Below are 24,141 nucleotides of genomic sequence, written 5' to 3'. Positions count from 1 at the left end.
TCTGTGGCCCCGTGACACTCCAACGCAACAGCTTATTAGAAAACACGATGCGCTTACTTGGATTTTCATTAGTTTGGCATTTCATCGGTACCTAACCACTGCGGATTTACTTTGCTTCTCTAATCGTGCAAGAGAAGATTAAGCATAGTTTGGGTTTATTTTTTCCCTTCTCCATTTTTTCCTTTCCTTTCAGGGTCTGTGTCCGAGTTAGAAACACGGTCTACACCAGCGCTGTGGCCACGGAGCACTGTGAGAGGCGGCTGGTCCGAGTCCAGAGGGATTGCTGGCAGCAGGTACACACTCCCTCCAAGGCTCGGGGAGAACAATCGGAATTTTATATGGGATGTGCTGAAATCACGGTGTCTGGGACGTACGGCGACGAACAGCATTTGCGGTTACGCTGACTGCACCTGTCTGCTCCCTCTCTAAACGCAGCTGCTCAAAGCACAGACGGACCCAGGGGGCTCACGCCCTACTGCGCAGGTCAGTGCCGGCCACGCTCCCCCGCTTTGGGGTCTGTGAGGGGACAGCAAGGGGCAGGCAGCCTCCCGGGTGCCCGACCAAAATCCCTTATGATGCACCGGAAGCCGCACTGTCAGGTAGGCCATGGAAGGAGCCGGTACCTCAGACCAACCCAATTCGGGGGGCACTTCAGAACCGAAGATCTGGGGGGCCATTTGCACCCCCAAATGCCCCCCCAGCGGAAGGTACAGAGCTCTCTGCCTAGAGACGAGTGGAGAACGAGCAGGGGCTTTGGAGCCAGATGAGTCTGATGATCTGACCTGAGCTACATTTCGGGCTGGTGACCTCGGGCCCCACCACTGCCCCCGGCCCCAGCCCCCAGCTTTGGACGCACCTCCTTGATGTCGTGGTACTGCCCGAGCAGGGCGTAGGGGCAGTAGGAGATGCTCATGGAGACGATACCCATGGTGCTGATCATGACCATGGCCACGTAGACGTTGGCGAATAGGGCCATCACGGCCGTGCCGATGGAGAAGCCCAGCGTCCCCAGCACGTAGATGACCCTGATGCTCAGATCGTAGTTGTCCAGATACTTCTGTAGCAGCGCTGCAGGGAGAGTACGGCCATGGGACAGTGACCACGGGACAGTGACCCACAGACAGAGTACGGCCACAAGACAGTGACCCACAGGGTGAGCTGCGTGCCCACCCCACTCCAGTCGGCCACCTCCTGCTGCTGCTGCTACCCGGAGCCCTCCCCCACCCCGCCCCACCGCCCCACCGAGTCCCACCTGCCCCCATCACACGTGCGAGCCCATGGCACCCCACTCAACTCCCCGGGGCTCTGGCACCTCAGACGTCAGCCCTCCTAGGTTGGGTCCCAGAGTCCAGAGCCTGGTCCCACCCAGTAGCTCCCTGGGGCCTCCTCGCCCTGCAGGCCAGCCTGGCCCAGACCCTTCCCACCAGGGACACCCAGTCTTGACTTAAGATCTCAAATTGTGGCTGGTTTCCCTGGAGTGTAAACCCCTGAGTCTAGAGGGACAGACTCCTGCTCGCCCCTTCTGGCCCAGCGGCTTAATGTCACCTCCCCCAGGAAGCCTCTCTGAGGCTTCACAGACAATGCCGTGTGACCTTCAGGCTGGCTTCCTGCTGCTCCATTGACCTTGGCCACCCTCAAGTCCAGGCCAGGCTGAAATGACGCCAACCTCCCCCTCCAGGTACACGTAGAAAACAGGAAGGACCCAGAGCAGACTTGCTCAGGGGAACCTGGACCCCGCTGTGCCCCATTCCTGGAAGGTGGGCCTGGGCATGCTGTTCCCAAGACTGAGGCCTGTCACCCCGACCCCCCTCCTCAAGGATGAAACCACACCTGCAGGGAAAGGCCTCTCCTCCATGAGGTCTGCAGACCCAACCTCCCCCTGTACTCCTGGCTAAGCACAAAAGACCCCTCTCCCAGCCCGCGGGCCCGGTTCCTGCTGTCCCCCATCCCCCCAAGCCCGTCCCTTGCCGGAGCCTCTCTCTGAGGAGCCCCCAGGGAAGGAACCAGCACAGAGGACAGCCTGCCCGTGGTCTGAGGATGCCCAAATCCAGACACACGCGCTTCCATGCTTCTGGCCCTGAGCCACAGCCTGTTCCAAGTCAGGCCCACTTTCCAGGCAGGACGACCTGGGCCCTGTTTCCCACCACTGAGCGCCCCCGAGGGAGTGCAGCTGCTCTGCCTGGAGGTCGGCCTACCTGAGCAGATTGCGCCGGTGGCTGCGTAAATCACCAGGCCCCAGCAGCCCATCTTCATGCCCGCGTTGTAGGCCTGCCAGGCGGTTGAGTTGGAGGGAGCCTGTTCCAGAAAAGAGACCGGGGCTCAAGGCAGGGGCAGGGACCACGCGCCACAGGCTTTGGGCAAAGGAGGGGACTTTCCATCTCAACTGCAGGCGGGCCGTTTATGAGCCGCAGTCCCGGTACGGGCCAGGCTCCGCACAGGTGGTTCCAGCCCCTCCCAGCCGTGCCCGGCACCGGAGCCCGGGTGGAGGCCATCAGGCCCAACGGGAGGTCGCGCAGCCCCAGGCGACAGCCAGCCGCCGGGCCGGGGCACAGAGGCCGATGCCCGCCAGGCCCCGGGGCGGGCACATCCCGGCCCTCACCTTGGGGTCCCCGTCGAAGATGACCTGACCCATGAAGTCGGTGTAGAAGACGGCCTCGGCGATGACGGAGAACCAGGTGAGCAGGTGGCAGAGGCACAGACGCGCCAGCTCCCTGGGCATCTTCAGCATGGACAGCCACAGCAGCCGCACAGTGGTCTCGGCCTCCCCCTCCTCGCTCTCCGTGTCCCCGCTGGAGGCCGTGGCCCCGCTCTGGTTCCGGTGCCGGCAGCGCTGGCGCTTCTGCAGGTCATACAGGTCGCTCATGCTGCGCGACGGCTTGATGAGGACCACGGCGTTGGCCCGCCGGTAGCGGTAGCGGTGGGAGCTGATCTTGCCGTAGTAGGAGAAGGTGCTTGAGGCCTGGCGGCGGAACATGTGCCTGCGGCGCCTCATGGAGCCGGACGCGGCGGCGATGGGCCTCACGTCCACCCTGGTGTAGCCCACGGGGCCGTCCGTCGGCGGGGAGCCGCTGCCGTTGGGGACTTTGGCTTCGGGCGCATGATTCTCGAGCAGCGTGTCGTTCTCCTTCGCGGTTTCCCTGAGCAGTGAGGCCAGGCAGGGCGGCCTGGCACGGGCGAGCTCCTGGCTGGTGCTGCGGGGGGTGCCGGGGTACGAGCCGTCGTGGAAGATGGAGGGCTCGATGTCGGGCAGGAAGGGCAGCTCGGGCTCCAGGTCGAGCGCGGCGTCGGGCACGTGCAGCACCGAGTCGCTCTTGCTCCGCACCATGCCCGCGCCCAGGTAGTCCAGCGCAAGCTCGTGCTCCGACCGCACCTCCTCGGGGAACAGCCCCGCGCCGCCGTCCAGCGCGCTCCCGCGGGCGGCGGGGGGCAGCGCGTCCGCCGCCTCCCCGGCCCGCTCTTGCTGGGGGCTGTACTGCTCCTCGTCGATGCTGAACAGATGCAGGGCCACCGACACCACGAAGATGATGGCCGCGAAGAAGAAGAGCACTTGGTTCTGAGTCCGGAACCAGGTGCCCAAGAAGGTCTGGGTCCAGTCCAGCCCGCCCAGCACATAGCCGATGGCCCCGCCGAGGCCTGAGCGGGTAGGAGAGACAGAGGGGCCGTGAGCGGTGTCGGGCACCTCGGCACTCCCTCCCAGACGGGGAGAACCCAGGACAGAGCCCGAAGGGCCTGTGCCCTTAACCACGGACCAGGCGTGGCATTCGTAGCTCTGGCCGAGTCAGGACAACTTTGGGGATGGAAAGTGAAAAAGTGGTGGGAAAAACACAGTGAGAAACTCCAGCTGACCCTAGGTTTGCAGCTCTGACTTAACAGAGTCCCGTCCAAGGCACTGGGAGCAGCTATCTGCCAGGATAGGAAACAGAGGCTTGCCTGTGACTCTGGGCAGCGCGGACCGTCATCCCTCAAGCTCAGGAAGCTGCCGCTCCCAGCGGATGAGAACGGGGCCTGAGCGCAGGGAGCGGTCAGCGGGGGCTGCTCCCTGCCGCGCCGACCAGCAGCAGCCAGCACCCTGCCCTCCCGCCATGGGAACAGCCTCCCCCATGCTGCCGGTCCTGCCCCGTGCCGGGTGGGGCGGGGGCAGGGCTGCGCTCTCACCGGCAGAGAAGGCGTGGATGTTAAGGGCCATGTCCTGCTCCTCGCTGTCCACCACGTCCAGCAGGTAGGCCCGGATGGGGCCCTCGGTCGCATCGGCACTGAAGTCCAGGACGACCACCCCCAGCACGGTGAGGACGATGCCGATGGGCTGGCGGCTGGGGACATCGCCGAGGGACAGACCTGCCCAACACACGGGGCACTCAGATCACAGCTCCTAAGAGCAGACCGCTCCCTGCAAGGGGAGGTGGGGACACGCTCGCCAACGCCAGAAAGGCGCGTGGCTCCTTGGCGCAGAAGGTCAGAACGGAGGATGGGCCTTGTGTTTTCCATTTCTGTTACGCATATGGTTATTTTTTCTCCCCAGTCACATTAGCTGCGGGGAACCTCAACGCTTACTTACTTTGACGCTGTGTAACTAAAAAAGCATCCTTCCTCCCTAACTATCACTGGGAAAGGAGGGGTACACTGGGAGCATGAAGGGAACATCTAGGAGAAAACATGACGCGTGACATGTACGGTCACTCTCATATGCACACGCACCACCTTGGGGTTCGACCAGCCCTGGGGCCAGGGTTTGCGGGGGCGCTCCTAGGGCGCTCCCTGAACACGTGATGGGTCTCCCTGGTCTGTCCACTGTGGTTCCACATCTTCCAACGGAAGACTTTTTGAAAGCTGTCCTCCTGATGCTACCCAGCGAGCATGTTTCTTTTCCAAGAAAAATTAACCTTTCAAGGCTAACACTCACGTTTTGTACGTCAGACTGTACCCAAGGCACCCAACCAGAAACACGGGCCAGCTGTGCGGACGGCCAGAGTCAGACCCCAGGTGACAGCCCATCCAGGACCACAGGAAGTACTCGTGACCTCCCCTGGGGTCGTCAGGCACCTTCTCAGAGCGCCAGAAAGGGGCCAGAAAGGGGCCGCTCCGTGGTGCAATGGGAACGGCCCTACGTCCAGCACAATGCCTCCCGCAGCAGGTTGTAAGCACCCAGAGGAAGTGGCGGTCACACGCCACCTCTCACTGGCCTTGGGGAGTACACCCTGTGAGCCCAGAGACCAAACCGGTCCCCCGATGGCTAAGCTACAGCTGGGTCCTGAGACCGGCGGGAATCCTGTGCCTGCAGATGCGGGGCGTGGCGTACGAAACCCGGGGCCCGGAGCAGGTGAGCTGCAGCACGGGAAGAGCAGGGGAGAGGCCAGGAGAGGCGTGAGCACAGCCGGCCCACGTGCAGGCACAGCCTCGGAGAATAGCACAGCTGTCTCTCCGGGGCACAGTGCTGCGAAGGGACACCAGCTCCGTACGGTGAAGGGGACAGGCCGAGAGCCAGCAGCCCCGAGCCCACAGGATTGTGGAGAGTGCCCCCCGCCCCGGACTTCCGCCAGCCGGTCGCACTGGCCTTCCCGGGCCCCAGCCTGGCCCCACACAGGCCTCTGAGAGTCCAAGGGGCTCTGGGCCTCTCTGTGAGTGTCCAACGCACTTGATGTCGACCTAGGCCACGCGTGCACTCGTCAGAACACAGATGAAGCCTTGATCTTAAAAAGCCGTTGCCAGAAAACAGGTTTTGTTTCTAACAGTTCTGATGAGCTCCCTCGGGGCAAACCCATTTTCCCACGTCGAGCTGCTCAACTTAAAAACAACACAACAAAGCACGAGCACACGAATAGAAAAAACAAGCACGGAACCGGGTCTGGACGCTTTCGACCCAACGTCTGAGAGAAGGAGAAAGAAGAAGGGGCTTCTGAAGCCGCGCTGCAAACAGGACGTGCTGTCGGACGCGCGGGGCAGACAAGCGGGTCACAACAGGAAGGGCTGCCCTGTGAACACGTCCCCACGGCGCTCCCACGTGGGGCCCGGCCTCAGCCCCGCCGGGAGCGCCCGGAAGCCCTGCGCCTGCCCGCCGGGCGCCGCCGAGAGCACGGCCCCTCCCGCCGGGACGCGGGGGGACACTCACCGATGGCCGAGCCGTTGAGGAAGAGGGCCACGCCGAAGAGCACGCCGACACACAGGGCGAGGATGAAGGGCCGCCGGCGGCCCCAGCTCAGCGTGCAGCGGTCACTGGCGGAGCCGATGATGGGCGTGAAGATGAGGCCGAGGATGGGGCTCAGGAACCAGGTCAGGCTGTAGTACTGCTCCGGAAGGCCTGGGGCACAGGGGGCGGGCGGTCACGGGGCGGGCACGCGCATGCGGACACGCGTGCCCCTGGGTCCGGCGGAGACCCCGCGAGGTCCGAGCGCCCGGCTCCCAGCCTGGGACATCTGACACGCACCCGACGCCGACTGAGAAGCATGAGGTGGCCGGAGGCCAGCACCTGGGCCTCGGAGGTGTCCCCGGCAGCCAGGCACCCAGTGAGACAAGCGGCACTTGCTAGAGCCGGCAGCCCTGGACCTGCCGCGTGCAGGGGGACCGAGCACCCGAGGCACGGACCACACTGACCAGGGCCCGTGTCTACAGCTGCTCAACGCGGCCTCACAGGCACTGGACCCAGAACGGGGGTAGCGGGAGGAAGACACCCCCCCGCCCCATCCTGGGCCTCTTGGCCAGAATCTATGATGAGAGTCTCAGTGAGGGGCCGCATGTGCTCAAGGACCCCCGCCACGGGCTTCCAAGAGGGCGGGGAGCGGCCGCCAAGAGGGGAGGCACGGGTGGGTGTTCGGCTGGAGCCCAGGTGTTCCATCAGGCACCGGCTACCGCTCCGCTCTAACCCCCTAACCGCCCAGGGAGGTAGGCATTATCGTGCCGGTTGTCCGGCATGACAACGTGAATGTAAATGTGAAGCTCAGAGATTAGGTAACCTGTGCAGGGTCACACAGTGACAAGGTAAGACCACCCTCGCACAAAGCCCGTGCCCGTTGCCAGGGGAACGGCACACTCCACACACCCGAGCGCTACACAGTGGCCAGGGGTCCCGGCTGCAGCTGGGCATGGCCAGCCACACCCCACACATGCCAGCCACGGCAGGGCACACGCCGTGGGCTCCGTTTACAGGAGGTCTGAGTGGCTGACAGAGCTTCTGCTGGAAGAAGCCGGCGCAGTGGCAGCCCGCGGGAGGGGTGGGGGCTTTGGGGCTCGTGTGTCCTCTTCGTGATCTGGGTGGGGGTCACTAGTGACTGGCCACCCTGCTGCAGGCTGCCAGTGTCCTGCGTCCATGAGAAGCTGACTCAGACGACAGCGCTCTGCACACCAGCGATCCCCGGCTAGCACTCTGCCCAGCCACAGGCCCTGGGAAATGGCTGAGCCGCGCCCCCAGGAGCCACGCTCCTCTGGCAGAGGGAAGCACCCCCTAAAACACTTAGGCACGCAGTCCACGGTTCAAGGCATCGGCTCTGACATCTATACCACACGGAGCTCTAGGAAAGGTGGGGTGGGTTCCTACTGCAAGTCACCAGACGCACGGAGGTCTCAGGAAACGAGCAGCAGGCTGAGCGCGTCCCCTGGCCGGCTCTGGTTTCCCCCGCAGGCCTGGGGCCTCCGCTCTCCTCCTCAAAGGCAGGCAGAGGGGAGAGCAGCAGCCGCGGGCAGAGCCCATGCTGCCCCTGGGCAGGAGCCCGGGTGTGGCACCACGAGCCTCAGAAAGGACCAGTCACGTATGCGACACGGTCCCTGTCAAAGAATGGAAAGTGGTTCTGACCCGGGGTACATAGACTCTTACTTTCTTTGGGGCTTTTAATACGGCACAACTTTACCAATAAACACTGCTTGGCCGGCGGGAAGACCCTAACTGCCGAACCCGCTGTTTCACCCACCCTCGGGCAGCCCGCGAACCCCTCTCCAGTCCAGCTCTCGGCTGCGGCCGGCGCTCTCCATCCTGGGACCGCTCTCACCTGCCAGGCCTGTCTCCACCCACCCCGTACCGTCAGGTGTTCCCGCCAAGCCCCCGCGCTCCGGCGAGAGGACAAGTCTTCTCCAACGGCCGCGCCCCCCCCGCCCCCTCCTTGGCCACAAGCACTCGCGCCCGGCAGCACCAGCGGCGCCCCGCAATGTGCGCGCTGTTGGACCAGTGCCGGGGACCAGCGCACACGGCCCACGGGGACCTGTGGGGCCTGCCGAGGGGTGGGGCGGCGAAACTTTGAACTAGGCTCATCTTTGCCTTGTGTAGCCCTGGGCCCTGCGTCAGGAGCACACGCAGCCCCTGGCGCTGCCTCAGGCTCCTCGCTTACGTGCCACGTTACTGTCCGCACCCCCTGCCTTGTCTCTCCACACCTCCTGTCCCGGCCTGCTTTCGGCCAAGTTAACTCTTTTAACTTACACTTTGGCTTTTTAGCCTTATCTTGCCAGGGTCTGCTCGGGAGAGTTCATCACACACCGCTCTCCAGGCCGGCGCAGAAGCCCCGCGCGCGAGCCGGAACCTCGCCGAGGCTCTGTCCTCGCCCCCGAGGCTCTCCACGCACGCAGCGCCCACGTGTCCCATCCAGAGGGCGTCAACCCCGTCTGTGCGACAGTCCTTGTTTAAACCGTCACGTCACGTTTAAGGGAATTAAAATGAAAACTCCCTTTGTTTTTACCTCCCACTGAGCCATGTCTCCCTTCCTTCCTGAAGACGGGAGCGTCCACACGGTAGCCCGTCCACACGGTAGCCCGTCCACACGGTAGCCCGCCCCTTCTGCCTCTGGGCTGTCCCGCTCCCTCAGCGTTTCCTCCAGCAATCTGCCAACAGCAAATCCGCTTGTTATTTTACCCAAAATCTCTTTCTCTTCTAGTCTGACAGGCTATTTTTGCTGGATAAAGAATTCTGGGTTAACTCCGCCCGCAGCCCCCTCCAGAGCAGTGAGGCGGTCACTCCCGTTACTGCAGAGAAGGCGGTGACATTTCACGTGACTAGAGAGAGAGGCCGATCATCTTCCTCTCCTCTGGGTGCTTTCAAGATTTTCTCTTTCTTGTTGGCTTTTGGCAGTTTGACTACGATGAATCTAAGTGAAGTTTCCTTTCTCTCCTGCTTGGACGCCACTGAGCTCCGTGAAGCTGAACCTACCGGTCTTCCGGCACACGCGGGAAACTTCCTGTTAGTACCCCAGCTTTCTCCTGCCCCCTTCTCTAGCTCCGCTCCTCTGGGACCCCCAATCGCAAGAGCATCCAACCCGCGGACACTGCACCCCCGCGTCCTGTGGCCCTGTCCCTTTCTGGTCTCCGTCTTTGTCCCCTCTGCTCTTCATCTCTGCCAACCAAGCCTTCGGTGTGCTGCGTCCTACGTCAACCCGATCTCCCCTAATTCTCTCAGATATTGCATTTTTCAGGCCCAGAATTTCCATTTGCTTCTTCAGCGCATCTCTCCGCTGAGCTCTCTTACTTCCCACGGTCACAGCCTCGAGCACGCGTACACACGCCTGACAACGGCAAGGAGTCACCACCTTGGAGTGAGGGTCACGTTTTCAGCTTCCCTGTTTCTTCTAACCCCACTAAGCTGTACCCTTCACACTGTAAATGACGTGTTGTAGAGACCCTACGTTCTGCTACATTCCTTTGAAGAGTGCTGCAATTCTCATTTTAAACAAGTAACTTGGCTGGACTCAAAACCCTCCCCTGCAACAGGAACCCGGAGAAATCGGTTCTGTTCTTTCCGCTTTTATCCAAGCTCCAGCACGCAGCGTGACAAGTAGCACCCTCTGGCCCCCATGATACAGTCGCCCAGCAACTGCCGACGGGCATGCACGCCCCACCGGCCGGTCTCGAAGGTGGGGTGCACCGCACTCCTGGGCAGCAGCTCCAGTACCCAGTTCCACTGAGCCAACGGGCAGAGAGAAAGCTGCATGGAAGAGCTCCTTAGAGACGTGGGCTCCGCTGGAGGGGCCGGGCTCCGTCATTCCCAGAGCTGCGCCCAAGGCTGAGAGGCTCCGGGGCTGGTCACGGAGAACCACGTGTGCATGATCCTGCCTAACTTCTGCAAACACCCACACGTCTGTCTGAGGTGCGAGGCTCCACGCCAGACACGAGCCGCAGAAGACGGACTGCTGGGCGCACACCGCCGCCTTGAAGCAGCCAACGCCTGCTGTGAGACGGGCCCTGGCCCCGTCCCACCATCCGCTAAGCCACGGCCCACCAGCACCCAGCTCACATGAGGCCAGGACGGTGTCCCTAGGAGTCCTGGAGCCAGCAAGTGTGAGACACAGCACAGTCTTCCCCAGCATAGGCAACAGCACGGGTGGGACTTGAGAAGCTGGCTGTCAAGGGGACCGGGAAGGAAGCCATTCCACTGAAGGGACCTTCTGGAAACCAGGGTTTCCCATCCCTCCGGGAGAGGGCTGCCAGAATGGGCAGCAGCCAGGCACGACCCTGGACGGCTCCCCGTGCCCTCTGGATGCCCAGAGAATGTGCCGTGGTGGCTGCTGAGCCCAGAGGCATGCTCACCCTGTGGCTCGCTCTCCGGACCAGGACAGGGGGGTCAGGCCTCCCATCTTCTCTCTGGTCCCCACTCATCAACCCTCGCCCCCAACCACACGGCCAATCAATACCCAGCGTGATCGCCTCGAGACATGCCCGGCTGCAGCACTTGGTGCCCAGGAGCCTCGCCCGTGTCTCTGGACTGGGACACTCGGGGTGGGAACGCTGGGCTGGATCCTGCCACATCACACATCCTCAGAGCAGACTCATGGGCCCAGCAGCTCCCAGGCTTCCTGGCCCAGTCTGTCCCCTCCAACTGGGCACCCAAAGTGTGCACCCATTGAGCAAAGTGCCCCCACAGGGGCCCCCAGAGCAAAGGCTGAGGTAGGCGGGAGCGCGCAGGAGGGGCTGACAGGACCCGCAGCAGTGCCAGCCCGGTGGTGATGTCCCCGGTCCTCCCGAAGGTGAAGCCCGGGCTCCCCCACAGGAAGCCCCACGCGCCCCAGCCAGGCGGCCTCGGGGAGGGGGGGGGACAAGCTGGGGATGGCGAAAGCGACACGGGGCAGTGGCTTTCTTTGTCCAGCATATTGGCAAGAAGCATCAGCATTTCCCATCACGTCCCCCAGGCAGCCCTGGGGGTGAGCGAGCCTGGGCCCCCGCTGCTGCGAGGCAGCCACTGGGACACCTCCAACAGTGCATTTCCCAGCCCGGCTCTCAACAAACAGCACACCGCCCGTAGTAAATAATTTTTGTTTTCTCCCGGGCAGAAGGCGAACAACAATGGTGGGACCAGGAAGGCTCCCCGTTCACAGGAAATGCTCAGTGTGTCAGCATCGTCGGAGGGCCGTGTGAGGTCACGGGCAGCGGTCGCCACGCTGGTCACGCGCGGCAGCTCCCATTCAATGCCACCACGTCGTCTTTGATAAACTGGTACTTGGGGGGGAGGGCAGCCAGGGGACCGGGAAAGTGGCCTATAAATGTTTAACAAAAGATCTGAACCGGGAATGGGAACATACATTCTTTCCTTCGATAGACAAAGCCTTCCACATCAAGATAGGTCTGTATCCGCAGCAAGAATTCCATGATAACGCTGGACTCGTGAGAACCAGTGCTCCGTGGGAAATGCCCACCAGCCTCGCATGACCTCTGATGAACAGACGTCAACGAGCTGTGTGGGGGACCCTGGCGAGGGCCATGGGCATCCCAGAGACGGCCTGAGGGAGGAAAGGGCGCCCGGCACAGGGAGGGTCTACAACTGGGCAGAGAGGGGGCAGGCACTCCTCCATCTGCGTGGAATGTTCTAGAACCCCAGAGCCATGGGCAGGTAGGGAGTGGGGTGCAGCAACTGGTGTTTCCAGGGGAGGAGGAACAGGCCCCGCGTGTGTGCACACGTCCCTCCCAGAGGGCCAGGAGCCCACCGCCGCCCGGGCTGCTCTCAGTGGCGTCCCCAGCACCCAGGCCATGCTCCCTATGTGTCAACCTTCATTACAGCCCTGAAGGGGGTCCTCAGACACTCAGAAGGTGCAGTCCCCAACCTGGGCGGGCCATGGGGGGAGGGGGGTACAGGTCCTCACGGGGTCTGAGACAGAGGGCAAGGGGTCAGCTGGCTCATGCTCCCTGTGGGTCGATGGTGAAGTCTAGCCCGAGAGGGTCCCAGCGGCTGCACGGGCCACGTCGGAACGAGCTATTCTGGACAGAGTCCTTCAGACTTCCTGGGCGGCACTGAATTCCGGGGGATCCTGAGGGTCTTTCTTCTGGCCGAACAAGCACCCCGCAGCCCCTGCGCTGGCCCCGAGGCTGGGTTGCTTCCAGGAATAAGCGTGCACAGCCCCCCCAGCCCTGCACTGGGGGCTCCCTGTGCGTCGGTGCTGGGGGTGCCGGTCCTATTTTAAAGGGGGAGGAGACCCAGCACCCCGGCTGGAGGCACTTGGCGGGTCACTGAGCCTCTGGGAAGCCAGGGGCGTGAACCTGCCGCTGCCCGGGCGCCCAGCGGCTAGGCAGGCAGAGCACCCCAGCGCACGGCCCGGCCCGCTCCCGCCAGCTGCTCTCGCCCCAGCGGCTGGCACAAGCACCCACTTTGCAGCTCTGAAGTCTGCTGCCCAGAGCAAGCACCTTCACGACGGGACAGGAACTCACAAGGCCAGGCACAAGATTTCAGAAGCTTCCAGAAGCTTCCCCAAACACATAAAATGCACGGCTTATCCTACAGAGCTCCGTGCGTAGGGGTGTGGACACTGACACTTTCCCGACTTCCTGGCAGAAACCGGCACGAGAACGGTGAGGTGGTGGCGATGCCTAGGCCACAGGTGGGTGACGGGGACCCGGCGCCACGGCAGGTCCACTACCTGCAGAGCCCCGCGGCCGTGACCGCAGAACAGGGACGGCTGCCCGAGGCCGAGACGGGCGGGCGGCTGAGACGAGATGCTCCCTGCAGTTGGCGGTCTGAGGAACAAGCAGAAAGTGCCGCTCAGAGGAGGCTGAGCTCCCCGAAGGCCAGTGAGAGCAGCCGGCGGCCGGCACAGGCCCGCACGTCGAGCTGGCAGGGGGCATGGCCCGGGGCCCTCTACGGCCCTCTCTGCCTGTCCAGGCCCAGCCCCCCGGGCCTGGCTGGGCCCCAGCAGCATTGCTGCGGCCTCAGGCAGGCTGGGCGGGGTCTGAGCACAAGCCAACCTGCTTCGAAGGAAAGGACCAGAGGAAACTGCAGGCCCGGGCCCTTCGGCAGCACTGACTCGTAGCAGGCGAGCCTGGGGCCAGAGTGGCAGGCAGGCTCTCACGTGGGGACCTCCCCACTGTGACACTCGCCTTTCGCTCTCGCGGTCGGTGTCCCATGGAGCCTGGCCTCCCCACCAGTGCCCGCTGTTCACCACCAAAGCCTCCCAGAAGCAGTCAGGGATACGGCGGCGCTAGCTGAGCCCTGGGTCCCCAGCAGACCGACGGCTTACCTCTAGAGAACTCCCCTCCACGCGGCCATGACTAGGGCCTACGGTGACGGCCCGGACAAGTGGCCTCGTGACTCAGGAAAGCTGGCGCTCCATGGCCCACTCACCACCCCGCGCTTGGCTCAGACATTTCCCCCAGCAGCAAGGCTCCCTGCGGCTATCCCAGCGGAGGCCGGGAACTAGCCGTCGAAGAGCGTGCGCCCTCCTCCGAACACTGGTCTGTCCTGAAGACGGGGGCTCGTGCTGCCTCACGTCCCCGCGAAGGGGAAGCACTTGGGCCCAGGGCCACAGGGGACCTCAGGCTCCGCATGAGCCCCGCAGAAGTGAGAGCCAGCGGGACACGGGTCCTCCCCTCTGCTCAGACACCACTCCCCTCTTCGTGGGGGTGATCAAGTAGGACACAGCAGATGCCTAGGACCCCCGCTGAAAACTCGCGAGTGTCATGGGGCACCTGGGGGCTCAGTCGGTGAAGCATCTGCCTTCGGCTCCGGTCATGATATCGGGGTCCAGGGACTGAGTCCCACATGGGCCTCTCTGCTCAGCGGGAGGCCTGCTTCTCCCTCCCCTTCTCCCCCTCCCTGACTCATGCTCACGCTCTCACACTCTCTCAAAATAAATAAAATCTTTTAAAAAATAAAGTAAAAATCCTGAGTGTCGAGTCACAGTGGCACAGAGAACAGCCCCTGAAACCCACAACGCGGCCACATCTACAGAGCCTACAAAATCGGCTGGGCTGTGGTTCAGTTTCGCTCTGCTGCCATCATCCAGCAAGGTGAGAGAATCCGGGAACCAAAGGCCTTCCGCTAGCCCTGCCAACGCTCCCCGGGGCCGTCTGCACGCAGTGTGGACCAGCAGGCGGCGCAGGCCCTGCTGAAATAGGAGAAGCGTCCAGAGCGCAGGCCTCCCCAGGGGCTGGTGGGGCTGGTGGAACAGGAAGCGTGTGGGGCACAGCACGGAACCGCTGCTGGGTCCGCACAATTCCCGCCCGGACAGGCAGCAATGCTCCTTAGTCACGTTTTTAAATGACGGCAAAATGTAAGCAGGTGTAAGTCTAAAAGGAACTTAAGACAATTTATTTGCACTGATCCAAGTTCAGACCTCCCCACCCCCGCCACCCAGCCCACCTCCTGCTGGCAGAACCCTCCAGGGCTCTGGCCACTTTTAGGAAACCAAGCCCATTCCCCCATCCGGGACTCTCCCCCTTGTCCAGCCCCGACCACCTCCAACAGAAACTCTGGTTTCCAGGTCTCCCGTTTTGCATTTTGAGACCCACCCCCCGACCAGACTTGCAGATACAGTACTTCTAATGTGGATACTCCAGATTCTCAAAGTTCAACTGAAGTTTCTTGAAGTTAACTCTCTTGTGCTCCCAAAAGCCTTCACCAGCGCTAAGATACACCGGTATCCACTCTTCACCTAAACGGAGGGCAGACGGACAGATGCTGCACCCAGACACACAGCCTACTGACATGCTGTTTACGTAATTTATGGGTGTCCATGTTTTGTTAAGATGTGAGTGGTTCTTTTTTTTTTACAACAAAATTACCATTATCTGGAAAGTATTTTGCGGGTGGACACATTCTATACCCATTGTTCTTAAGAGAAAAGTTAAGAGAGCATTTGCTCTAAAGTTTACCATTTAAAAAACCTCTCTGGGATTCTGATTTTGTTTCTGATACAGGTTTAAGGAAAATACTATTTGCAGTGAGTCCTTTGCAACTGTGCCTTGACCATCGCCCTTCTGGAGGGAGCCGGGAAGCCACCTGGCTATGCTCACCTGTGGCGGTGGGGGTTGGGGGTCGGGACACCACACAGGTGCCACGGGTCACCCCAAACACACACTCAAGTGTCTGGGCTGCCTGGTATCTTATCATTGCAACACATATTTCTAATGTTTTGTTTACAATTTACTTAACTGACCTTTGGCTTTCATTGCACAGTTAAATGAGCTTTTCCTGCAGGAATTATGCACATCATTTTTTCTGTCTTCTTTAATCAAGTTTGTGCACTTGCTTCATGTTTGGTCACCACAATTCTGAGGACTAATCTGCTAAGTCTGGAAACTGCTACAAGACACTGCTTACTATTAAGACCTAAAAACCTATTCCTTTACCAATGCTCATATGCTCAATATTGAAAAAAGGCACAACTGCCCCAGTTTCTCTGGAAATCACCTCCTTGGAGTGGCACGTAATGCCTCCTGTGATCAATCCCTGCCTACCAGACGCCAGATCTCTGCTCACACCACTCTGTGGCGTGGCGAGCTCCTGCCCTTCTGCCTCTGGCCACGCCACACTCTCCCCTACAACTCTCCCTGCGCAGCACAGCCTACAATGCTGACTCACCCTTGCTTCACTGACCTCAACTTACTCTTTGCAACAGGGAGGCCCAATGTCCCCTCCTCCACACAGCCTCCCGACTTCCCGTCCCCTTCCTGCACCCAGGTTGGTAGGCTTCTGCTTTGTTTGCTGTTCCCATGCCTGCCTCCAACAGCTGCCAACAGCGAGTACTCTGTCCTTCCTAACCCTGCTTCTCCAGCCCATCAATCACAACCTTCCCCCAGGTCCTGGCAGAGCCCCCAGCACCGGGCCGCCCTCGAGGCCAGCCTGCTGGACAGATGACCTCCCCCCGCAGGCCTCCCCTGCTCAGCAGTCACTTGATCCCTGGACCCAGGGCTCCAGTGGTCCCCACTGCCTCCCACACCTCTGACCTCACCCAATTGTTCTAGTCACACGGCCCATGTGCATGTCGACTCTAGGCCTCGCCACCGCACCTGGCCCCATGCCCAGCACCGAGCAGGTAGGTGCTCAGTCAGGCCTCGACAGAAGAATAACACGCTTCATAATTCCTTGGGAAAAAGGACTACAGCTGATGTTTCATTGTTTCTAAAATACAATGATCTGAAACACAAGGAAATCCAGACTTCCCAATCCAAACAAAACAGCCTAATGTGAATTTTTTTTCAATTATTTTGGTCAAAATTCAGGAGATTTTGACGAACCCCCACCTTCACGTGTGCCTCTCCCACTGGCCTGCTGTCTGTGGTTCACAGGGTCGGTGTGGGTGCTGGTGGGCAGGGGGTGGGCAGGAAGGGCCCCCTGACCACAGCGGGCTGCCCGGGTGGGACTCCCAGGCTTGGACAGCATGCCTGAGGGCCCCGGAGTTCTGGCGGGATAGGGTCGGCCGTCTGCCGACTCTAAGCCCGGGCCACGGGGCAGACTTCGGGCTTCCTCAGTCTCGCGTCGGCAGGAAATCCCATGTTGAGCTGCATAGTCTGTGGAGTCCATCTTATTTTCCTCCACATTCTGAAAACCACAGTCAAATACACGTAACGTCAAACTGGCCACTTACATCATTTTTTGGTGTGCGGTTCAGGAGTATCCCAGACATTCACGTGGCTGCACAGCTGTCGCCAAGGTCCACCCAGGGCATTCACCTTGCAAAACTAAGACCATCCCCATGAAACAGACTCCCCATTCCCCCTCCCCAGCCCTCACCACTTTGGGTCTCCAGGAACCTGACTGTCTCGGTCCCTCAAACAGGGAGAACCCTACCACAGGATTGTCCTTCTGCATCTGGAGGTTTCCCTGAGACGCACATCTTCCAGGGCCAGTCCGATTTCGGCCACTTGCCATCCCCTCCCCCACTCAGTCCCTTGGGCCTGGAAGTCTGGCTCTGCAGCCCTTGATGCTGGGGACGGCACTGAGCCCACACTCCCCATATGAGGAAGCGTCAACCACAGAACGATCCTGCCGCCCCCCCCGCCCCCCCCCAGTCCAGCTGGAAGCAGTGTGAGTGCGCCTCCCCCAGCACCAGGCCTGAGGCTAGATGCACATGCCGGCCCAATACCCAGGGGACCATTGGGACCAGGGCAGTTGTGCCCCTGCCCTTGGGGCCTGGCAGACAAGCAAGCAAAGATAAGCCAAGGGCAGAGCCAAGTGCCAGGAAGGACGGGTGGGTCCTGGGGGAAACCCACCCAAGAGAGCCTGCTGATAAACCTCCCCCAGGCTTGTGCGGCCTCAGTTTCCACTAATCCGGGAAGAACAGTTAGAGAAGGAGCCTCAGCACCCTCCAGGGGAGGCAGCAGCGCCCGATCCAATGTTCGACCCAATGTTCGGCTGCTAAACAAAAAACAGAAAGGAATACGGAATTAAATTCCAAAAACCCTGGGGTGCCTGGGTGGCTCAGTGGGTTAAGCTTCTGCCTTCTGCTCAGATCATGATCTTTGGGTCCTGGGATCGAGCCCCGCATCGGGCTCTCTGCTCAGCGGGGAGCCTACTTCCTCCTCTCTCTCTCTCTGCCTGCCTATCTGCCTACTTGTGATCTCTGTCTAATAAATACATAAAATCTTAAAAAAAAAATTCCAAAAACCCCAATGTACTCTTGGCCAAGACAATGACCTCCCCGTGCAGGGGAGGTACCCACACTGCCAGGGCTTCCAGGCCACCGTGACAATGATGGTCCTCCTGCTGCCGGAGGGGTGGGCCTCCCGTGCCTGGGTGCCGGAGGGCATCACCCCGGCATGGGTAGCAGGTGTGCAGTCACTTGTAAGTGGGGCGATCTGTCTTTTGCACCTGGGCTCTAGGCCCCGGGGATGGCTCACGGCTCTGCACTTGCCCATTTACCTGGCATTCAGGGACAAGGCCTCAGGCCTTCCTGGCTTCTGCAGGCTGACCTGGCCACCTGAAGCTTTGACAACTCCCTTCAGGGCACCGCTTCCTTCCTGCCCCACCAGGGCCCATTCTGCCAAGCAGGGGAGCCACGCCCCAGCAGAAGCAAGAGGCCTCGAAGGCCATGACTCGTCTCCTCATGGTCCTGGGCTCAACTGTCTGGGTCCCGAGGCTGAGCAGGGCCGTTGTGGATTTCTGCAGAGCCCCCGTTAGCGGGACAGCTATGCCTGGGGGAAGCTTCCCGTGCAGAGGAAGCTGGGGGTAGCCGGCTGCTGGGTCTGCTTTTGCAAAACAGGAAAACCAGCCAAGCGTGCTATGTGCCGCAGGCCCTGGGGCAGCAGCACCACCAGACAAATACAAAGCCTCCACCGGACCCTCTGGGCAGCATCAAGGTACACAAAGGGGACTCGGCTCGCAGGAAGACTCTGAGAGCATATGAACTGCAGAAAGTACCCTGTTAACAGAAGCCCCAGGCAAAGGGAGTCACAGTGACACCCGTGCAGGGTAGAGCCCTTGCCACCCAGATCGCAACACACCCGCTGGAAGCTCCACGTTCGTCAGAGGCACCTTGCAGGAAAGATGGTAACGTGATCGCACAGCAGGTCGCCTGGTCACCCTCACCCCCATGGCCTCCGACTCCGGAGTTCATGCCCGTAAGCACAAACGTGCTGAGTCACCAGCTGCGTTTCCAGTCCCCATGCAGCGTGACCCTGTTTCCCAATTCTCACCAAGACTGTGCTGACCGGCGGGGCACCCTGCGGACTTCCCACGGGCGGCACAGAGTCAGCAGCCCCAGCCCGCAGCCGCTGCAGGGCAAGGGCACGGTCAGCAGCCCCTCCCCCCACCCCCCAGGCCTCTGCCAGCCCCACCGGCAACATGCCCCTCCCTGAGCAATCCCGGGAGTGGAGCTGAGGGGGGGCACCACTTCAGACTCTGAAGGTTTTCTCTAAGGGCGGCTGTTCAAGGGTAGGCTTCTCCTGCAGGAAGAAAAGGGGACCTTCACAGCCCAGGCATCCTGGTTCACACAGAGCTGCACTGGAAGGGGGGAAAAGGCTGCATTTTTTTTATGAGACACGCACCAAGTGCACACAAGCCATACCCTGCACCCTGGATGAGACACAAACTTTCCCCGTGAATTAGGAGCCTATAAAGACAAACGTGGTTCTCATTCCTCAAGGAGGCGGCCTCCTTTCTTCTAGATGGCTTTCCTTCCCTTTTCCCTGGAGGGCACACCTTGAACCAGGAGGAAACCGGGGGCAGGGGTGGGGCGGGGCAGGGCACGGACTGACTTCTCCCCAGGGAAGGGGAGCTGGATGCGGCCAGGCCAGGAGGGGCGACTGCTCCTTAGGAAGGGCTGTTCTGGGGCTCCGGGCAGATGCTTCCCCAGGCTTCCTTTGAAGAGTGACCCTGCACATCCCCTTGAGGCTCATCACTGCCAGATCCAGGGGGAGCGTGGGACCAGGCAGGTGGTCCCAGGAGGCTTCTTCCCTGGAGAAGGGCTGAAACCGCCTCAGCACCAACTAAACCAAACCTGGGACCTGGACTTAGAGGTGCCACTCTGATCTCCTTTATGCCAACATTTGAGCCTGGGGCCCAGGAACGCGGTTTTTAGAAGTCCCCTCCCAAAGCTGACCTGTTCAGTAAAGGGGATGGGGATCCAGCGTGGAAGAAATCGGACAGAGAGGGACGGGGACCGCCGAGCAGGCATGAGATGCCAGCACAGACCGGCTTTGCGCTCCCACCTGAGTTGGGATCCTCACCAGCTCTGGATGCCCCTGGGAGCGGCCACTGGGGACATGGACAAGTCAAAAAGCCCCTTGTCTTGTGTCTGGCCTGGAGGAAGTCTCTAGGAGGAGGCTTCTAGGGCTGGCTGCCTCTAGGGATGAACCTGGAAGGGGAGTGGGGGTTAGGGGAGGGGTGGAAACCTCACCATCCCAACAGTCGGGAACTTCTGAATTCTGACCCTGGTGGCAATGCTACTAATTAAAGGAGAATCAACTTTAAAGATGGCCTGCCCTGGGAGCAAGGGTTCAGAAGCGCGGGCTAGGGGCTAAGCTGGGCCTGCTCCAACAACAGTGCTCGGGGACTGCTGGCGGCATCGTCCACGGAGCACGGTGTCCCTTCCATGCCAACGTCCTGCCCCTTGCCAGTCAGCCAGAGGCTTGGGGCACAGAGCCAGGAAGGACGGGCCCATCGCACCACCATCCCTCCACCTCGTCTGCCGCGTCCTGGGTCCAGCCAACATGGCAGCATCCCTTCCAGGCCCAAGAAAAAGCACCTGCTTCTAGTCTAAAGGCTGCTTTCAGGGGAAGAGGTCACGTGGGATCGAGACAGTGGACTTCGGGTCCCCAAATGGCCAGGTAAAGCAGGGAGCAAGATCCCACACTGGTAAAGCAGGTAAACAGGTAAAACAGGTAAAGCAAGAGAACTTGTCTGGGGCAGAGCTGCCCGTGGGGAGTGGGGCCGCGGGTGCCGTGGCCCTCTCTACACTTACTGGCCCATCAGGGAGTGCACGCCTCCCTCGAGTGCAACACACACACAGAGTTCAGACTGTCTGGACTTAAACCGGCACTAAGCCGAATGCTTCACCTCCTGAGGAGCCAGCTCGGCACCAGAGCGCCCAGCAGATCCCGCAGAGCAACGGCCCGAGCCAGCCTCGAAGTTCAGCTCCAGGGTCAGAGGAGAAAGGAGGCAGTGGGGCCCTGCCCTTCCCAGAGCAACTCGGAGACAGATGGCCTACGTCGTCCTCGAAGCACCGAAACAGACCAGTCCTGCCAGGTCGCTTGTCACCACACGTGCACTTTGCTGAGGACCACAGGAGACAACGTGCGACCAAAAATAAACCCCCAAGACCCAAGATCCCTGGGAAGGAGCAACCGGCACGGCCGACAATGTCAGGACCCGGCTCTTCCTTACTGTCCTGCTTGGGCAACGAGCGGAACTTATGCACTAAAACAAAGTCAGTCCTGGAATTATGACTGCTTTCCTAATTTCTCCAACCGAGGACGGCAACAGGCCAGGCCAGCTGACTTCCAGGGCGTACCACATGTGGGCCGGTTCCTGGTGGGGCATTTCGACACTGCATGCCCACAAAGCAGGGAAAGCTACCCGGGGCGCCCGGGGGCACCATCAGTGTGAAGCGTCTGATTTCTGATTTTCCTGGTTTCCACTCCAGTCCTGATCCTGGGGTCGGTCATGATCTGGGGTGGTGAGACTGAGCTCCCTGCTCGGCAGGAGGTCTGCTCAGATATGCTCTCACCCCCTGCCCCTTCCCCACTCACGCTTTCTCTCGCCATCACGGATAAATAAAAAAGTCTTAAAAAAAGAAGAAAGAAAAAGTGCGACTACAGTTGTGGGATCCAGCGTGAAGAACAGCCCACCATGCTCCACGGTACCGAGAGCAAGTAACCTGGTTGGTCACCTGCTGGAGATCGCGGTGTGGGGCAAGTGCCCCGGCTGGCAGGGCACCTGGCCCAGTCTGGGGCTACCCACCTGCTGGCTCCTGCCGTCCCCCCACTCAGCTCACAGACTCACCAGGGAGACAGGTGACCCCGCCTCCCACCGGAACCTGCAAGGCTGCGCACCACCATCTCCAAGCTCCAAGCCGAGCTGACACAGATACACGCCCTGGAAAGGGGACTTTCAACCAAAACATGGGTCCCCGCTGTCCCCACTTAACACACCCTAAAACGTGGCTGTGGAGTTAGAGCACATCCAGCAGGCTGCCTGGGTCCCAGACCGGGCAAGGGGAGCTTCTCCCAAAGGAGGAGAATCCAGGTCCTTCTCAGTCTCCCAGAGCACCCAACTCTGCCAAGCACACCTGACCAGCTGGCTTTCCGAACCGGGGTACGTTCTACAAACGTATTACGCAGTAATTGTTTCAACCAAACAGAAAGTCCATTTCATAAAAGCCCACTAACCTTCAGCCTGCCACAAAATTATGTCAATGCTAGAAGACCCAGGAAGGCCAGGGGACCGGATATAGGGAGATTTAGCAAAATGGGGCAGCCGTTGGCTGCTGAGGCCAGCTCCGGGGTCTCCTTAATGGGGTCCAGGTCCCCCGAGATCACAAGAGCTCAACAGCTCGCTCCCTACATCTCCGTCAAGACCACGTGGCAGGGTCATCTCTCCTCGACGATATACGCTTCATCTCCCTAACAAGAGGCCTCCAGAACTCTCCGGATCTACCAACCCAGACTCCTGCTCAGCGGGCAGCCAGCAGGGAAGGGACGGGATCCCCCACCTCCACGCGGTGTTAGGGACCCCAGTAAAAATGACCACAGCCATGGGGACGGCATTCCCCCGGAGGCCCCTGCACACTCACTCAGCCCATCCTCTGAGCCCAGTCACCTCTGTTCCAGCTGTCCTCCCGGCCGGAAGGCTGTTGGGTGAAGGGCACCGTGTCTTCCTTCCGCGTCCAGAGACGCCAGCCCTGTGACTCACCCGAGTCCTTTAGCACCACTGACCCCCGGAGCCAGAGGGCGGGCGGACCGGACTCAGCTTAGAGACCCGTGCAGAGGGCTGGGGGGGACAGAAGTGGAAGCCACCCGACACCGCCCGGCTCTGCACGCCGCCCAGCCCGGCAACCACAGCGAAGACGCCGCAGGAGCCGGTGTGAATGAGCGGCTTCAGGACCACAAACCAGATGAGGCCGTGGCAAAACCCAATGCTTCCACCTGTGGGGACAACAGAACAGCTCACGGCCAAGGATGCTGAAGCTCAAAGTGTTGCCAAACACTTCCCACGTTCTCGCGATGCCCATTTCCCTCCCCAGCAGGTCAACGAGGCGACTGGAGAGGTTTGGTCCCTGCTCGACCCCAGTGGGCTTCTGCCTGAAGCAGGCGCACCCAGGGCATCCCAGGGCCACCAGGAGGCTCCGTCTGGGGTCAAGAAAGGTGCTGACTCTAACACCTAGTTCTTAAAGGCCTCTTCCCTGCGGGGGCCCCACAGTCTCAGCCAGGTGCCACACGCACAAGGTGAGCATCTCCTTGGACCCCAGCTCCATCCCCTCGGACGGGAGGGGTCACCATGGCCCTTTGGGGTGGTGACCACATACAGGGGCCAAACGGGGCCGGTCATACGGGCAGTCCCCGGGCAGTCCCCGCAGACATGAGGCAGGTGGACTGAACTGAAGGTTACTGTTTCAGCATCAGCTCCGGTAACTGCAGATAACAAAACTCCGTAATAAACACCACGCCTCTGGGCCCGGCAGACAACTGTTCTAAGAAAGTCAGGCTCAAGTGAGAGCACATTCTGATCACTATGTCACTCCTCAGTGTGAAGCCGACCCCAGGAAATAAACTGGGCCTCCTAGGCTCAGGGCAAGGTCCCCCTGCCCCCAAGCCCTGCTCTCCTCCCAGTCAGTGCCCTGTAGTGCTGGGGGGGGGGGTGTCCATACCCTCCCTGAATCCCGAGGGTCAGAGCCTGTGAAGGTGGGCATGTGGAGCCACTCCCACGACCTCCGGTCCAGATGCAGCAAGTGCCTTATCCTCCAGAGTAACACACTCGTGTCTACCGCCCCGGGCTAGCCAAAACCATACCAGCCTCCCGGAGCACACTGGGTACTCAAGCCCCAACAAGGAAACACGCTAAGCTGTACAGAAACTGAGCCTTGCAACCTAGAAACTGGAACATTCCAAGAAGCTGTTAGCGCCAGGGTTTTAAGCCACGATACACATAGCCGATCACAAAGAAAATCCGGGAATAAGCGCCCCAGACCTGTTCTTCTAGAACAACCTACTTCTCTGTAACCGGAGCTTCTGAATTCCGTACTATTCACCGTAAGCACGAGGTGGTCTAGAGACTGGACAGTGGCACTCCATGTGGAACCGTAACCACCCGCTTACAGTTCCGCCTGCCTCTGGGATGACCTCAGCAGCGGTGCCAGACCCAAGTCCCTCCACGCTGAAGGCCCAAAACAATCAACGTCTGGTAAAATTAACTGCCGCCGGATTCCCTGAGGTCTGGCCACAAAGCCAGTCTTCGTTTCTTAAACTTGCCAAGCCCATCTCCCCGAGTGCCCTCTGCTCGCCATCCCCCACTGTCACCCGAGGCCCCCGCAC

General features: G+C 60.8%; 1 protein-coding gene across 2 annotated transcripts in view; it reads right to left on the bottom strand.

The window, feature by feature from the left end:
• The window catches only part of SLC45A4 (solute carrier family 45 member 4), a 68,743-nt gene that overhangs the window by 2,908 nt on the left and 41,694 nt on the right, over positions 1 to 24,141 (bottom strand). For both annotated transcript variants that reach the window (XM_044244866.1, XM_044244865.1), the window contains exons 3-7: positions 6,107 to 6,295; positions 4,156 to 4,335; positions 2,600 to 3,633; positions 2,196 to 2,295; positions 857 to 1,068 (exon numbers count right to left, since the gene is read on the bottom strand). In XM_044244866.1, the coding sequence (XP_044100801.1) occupies positions 857 to 1,068; positions 2,196 to 2,295; positions 2,600 to 3,633; positions 4,156 to 4,335; positions 6,107 to 6,295 (1,715 nt within the window). The remainder of the gene's footprint in view (positions 1 to 856; positions 1,069 to 2,195; positions 2,296 to 2,599; positions 3,634 to 4,155; positions 4,336 to 6,106; positions 6,296 to 24,141) is intronic.

Source organism: Neovison vison, chromosome 4, assembly GCF_020171115.1.
Source record: "Neovison vison isolate M4711 chromosome 4, ASM_NN_V1, whole genome shotgun sequence".
NCBI classification, from domain to species: domain Eukaryota; kingdom Metazoa; phylum Chordata; class Mammalia; order Carnivora; family Mustelidae; genus Neogale; species Neogale vison.
This window is presented reverse-complemented; position numbering and strand designations above follow the sequence as displayed.